Source organism: Belonocnema kinseyi, chromosome 4 (assembly GCF_010883055.1).
Source record: "Belonocnema kinseyi isolate 2016_QV_RU_SX_M_011 chromosome 4, B_treatae_v1, whole genome shotgun sequence".
NCBI lineage: Eukaryota > Metazoa > Arthropoda > Insecta > Hymenoptera > Cynipidae > Belonocnema > Belonocnema kinseyi.
In genome coordinates, this window is record NC_046660.1 from 42,554,260 (window position 1) to 42,557,228 (window position 2,969).

Genomic DNA, 2,969 nt, shown 5'->3' on the forward strand with positions numbered 1-2,969 from the left:
TTATTCGATTTTTTATTGAAAATTGATTTTTTTATTTTAAAAATAGTCTTTTTTAGTAGAAAATTAATCTTCTTGGTTGTAAATGAATCTTTTTGCTCAACAGTTTGGTTGGATTTTGTTTTTCCCCTTTACTGAATAGATAGAAAATTTGTCTTTTTTTTTGGTTGAATTCAATTGTTTTTTTTATTTCACTTAAAATATTTGGTCTTTGAAATATCAAATATAATATTTTACGATTGAAAATTCCACTACTTAAAAAATTTTTTTTTGAAGATTTATAATTATACTTGGAAATCTGTTTGGTTGAAAACCTAAAATTTCTTGTTAAAAATACCAAGAATATTATTTTTCCACACAAAGAAGCGAATTTTTTTATAATTTTTTAAAATTTATTAGTTTCATTCTCAACAAAAAAAAAAATTTCAACCAATTAGTTGAATTTTCTACAAAAAAAAAAAGAGATAAAACAACTCTTTTCATGAAATATTTGTTGTTGCTGAAAATAAATTTTAACTGAAAATGGAATTAATCCAGTTGAATATTCCGTCATTTTAGTTGAAAATTCATCTTTTTGGTTGAAAATTATTATTTTTTTTTTCTAACTGAAGATTAAACTATTAAATTATTGATTGAATGATATTTTTTTCGACGAAAATTCAACAGTCTTTTAAAGTAAAACACTTTTGCCAAAAATTCATTTTCTGGATCGAAGATTCATAATTCAAGATTTAAGTAAAAAATTCTTGTTTTTAGGTTGAAACTTCAACTATTCCAGTTAAAAATTAATTCCTTTCTACTGAAAATTTATCTATTGTGTTGAAAATTTTTAAAATGTTTTGTACTGAAAAAATCTTAAAATCCCTGAAATTTCCAGGGAATTTATTTCCAGAATTTGAATAGACACCCTGTGAAATGTACATATTAAGGTTTATTTCTTCTTCTAATTATAGAAATAATGCACAAATATAGTAGAATACAATATATTAATTTATTCAAAATAAAATCAATTTCTATACACACGTCCTGTAATTTCTATACAACGATTATATTATCATCATCTTACATTGTGCACGCAATTCATGCTGTACAATTACAAATATCTCTGCTAAAGATATTTATAATTTTGTGTTTCAAGAATTTATCACTATCAAATCTGTGATATTCAAATCTCTCGAAATTCATTAAAAGCTCAGTACAAAGATTTTTAACAGCAAAGTTTCTATCCGACATTGTGCGGAATTATCGCTCCTCAACTCTCGTGAAAGCAAATTTACGAAATTGAGTAGACGATTCTTCTAATGCAACTACAATTATAATTCTAAAATCGAATCTCAGGTTTTATGAGTATCTCAAACGATATTTTTGTCTTTTTATATTGTATTTGTTTTCTCTCTTAATCATCCCGAAACTTTCGTGACGAATTTGATGGATTTGAAAGAAGAGTTACATTTCACAAAATTCTCATTTCTAATTTCCCTGTTTCTAAAATTCTTTTCCTCTTAAATTCCTAATCCAATATAAACGTTTACAGTATTCATATCAATTTACAAATTCGTAAAACATTCACATTTTTTACTACACGAGATTTAAAATTGACCATTCGTCATATTCAACTACTCCTATCAAATAAAAAGGCTTTGAAGAAACCTTGGCAGAAAAAGAGTGGTACGAAATTAAAAAACTATATCGTCGATTTACGAAGTGTCTATCAATTTAATAATTCTATCAATACGTATAAAATAACAATTATTATCTATCTAAACATACGTGTCCTGTCTCTCGAAAGAAATTTTATAAAACAGTAACAAGTGATCCAAACGCCTGACTTTTAATACTTTTACACCTGTCCACGAATTTTCGATGTAAAAAAAATTTGAGCCAAGTATTTCAGAATACGCGTTACCCTCGACAACAAACATGAAATATGTCGCTAATGCACTTGGAATTTGCAGATTGTATTACTCGTAGACCTTGGAAATCCTAGATTCTTTTTCTATTAATTGCGATTATCGCAATCGGAATCATTTTTAATCATTATTATTTTTTTTTTTAATTTCATAGATACCGAGTTTTGGCAAGTACCATAAAACGTGACTTTAAGGTTGCTCAGTTTTCTTTGCACTCGATTTCTCCTGATTTCCTTGTTTTTGTGAGTCACTATCTTCATCGCTGCAATCTTCATCGTGTGTGTGAGTCACATTTCTCGGCGTTTCAGGTCTTGCGTGAGGAATCTGAATATTGTTCTGCTCTATCTCCAGTGCGTTCTGAAAATAATTAAAAAGCATTTTCAGGATTTTCAGGGCGAGCGTTTTAATCACAGAAATTTATTTCAGTTATTTTGAGGATGGCCGTTTTAATCGAAGAAAAAAATTCCCGGCCATTTTCCGATTTTTTTCCCGGTTCGCAAACATTTATAACAAATAAAAGCATTCAAAGGGGAACTCTTGAATTTTAAACTTTTAAAATTGAAGTTTAAAACGTTTTCAATTCAAAAATTGTGTATTTAAATGATCAATAATTTTCGGCGTATAAAATAAAAGGTACTAATACTTTTCAATTGAACAATTTTAAATAAAATACAGATATACCGCAAAATTTATAAATTTTATAAATTATGTGTTCAAAGATTCAGATTAAGTTGCAAAAATATAAATCCACGTTAACATTTTTAATACTCTAAATTAAAGAATCAAACAATGAACTTTAAAAATTGATATACACCACAGATGTATAAAAGACGTGAGGGCTGGAAATTCGGAACTTTCGTAATTGTAACTTGAAATTTTCTGATTTAAGAGATAATTCTAACAGATCGGAATTCCCAACACTCACCTCGACGAGCTTTGTTTTCTCCCAAAAAAAAAACAAAAACAATAGTGCCTAGCCGTTTAGCTGGTTCCATTAACAGACTTTAAACAAGGAAAGCTTTCCAATGTAATCCTCGTGGACTGATCACCCATCAGTGTTTT

General features: G+C 27.7%; 1 protein-coding gene across 7 annotated transcripts in view; it reads right to left on the minus strand.

Annotated features, from left to right (window-relative positions):
* Nucleotides 1-1,201: 1,201 nt before the first annotated feature.
* LOC117170500 (cytosolic purine 5'-nucleotidase) overlaps nt 1,202-2,969 on the minus strand; it is an 83,237-nt gene continuing 81,469 nt past the window's right edge. For all 7 annotated transcript variants that reach the window (XM_033357230.1, XM_033357232.1, XM_033357234.1 and 4 more), the window contains one exon: nt 1,202-2,264. In XM_033357230.1, coding sequence (XP_033213121.1) covers nt 2,097-2,264 — 168 coding nt within the window. In that variant the 3' untranslated portion in view covers nt 1,202-2,096. The remainder of the gene's footprint in view (nt 2,265-2,969) is intronic.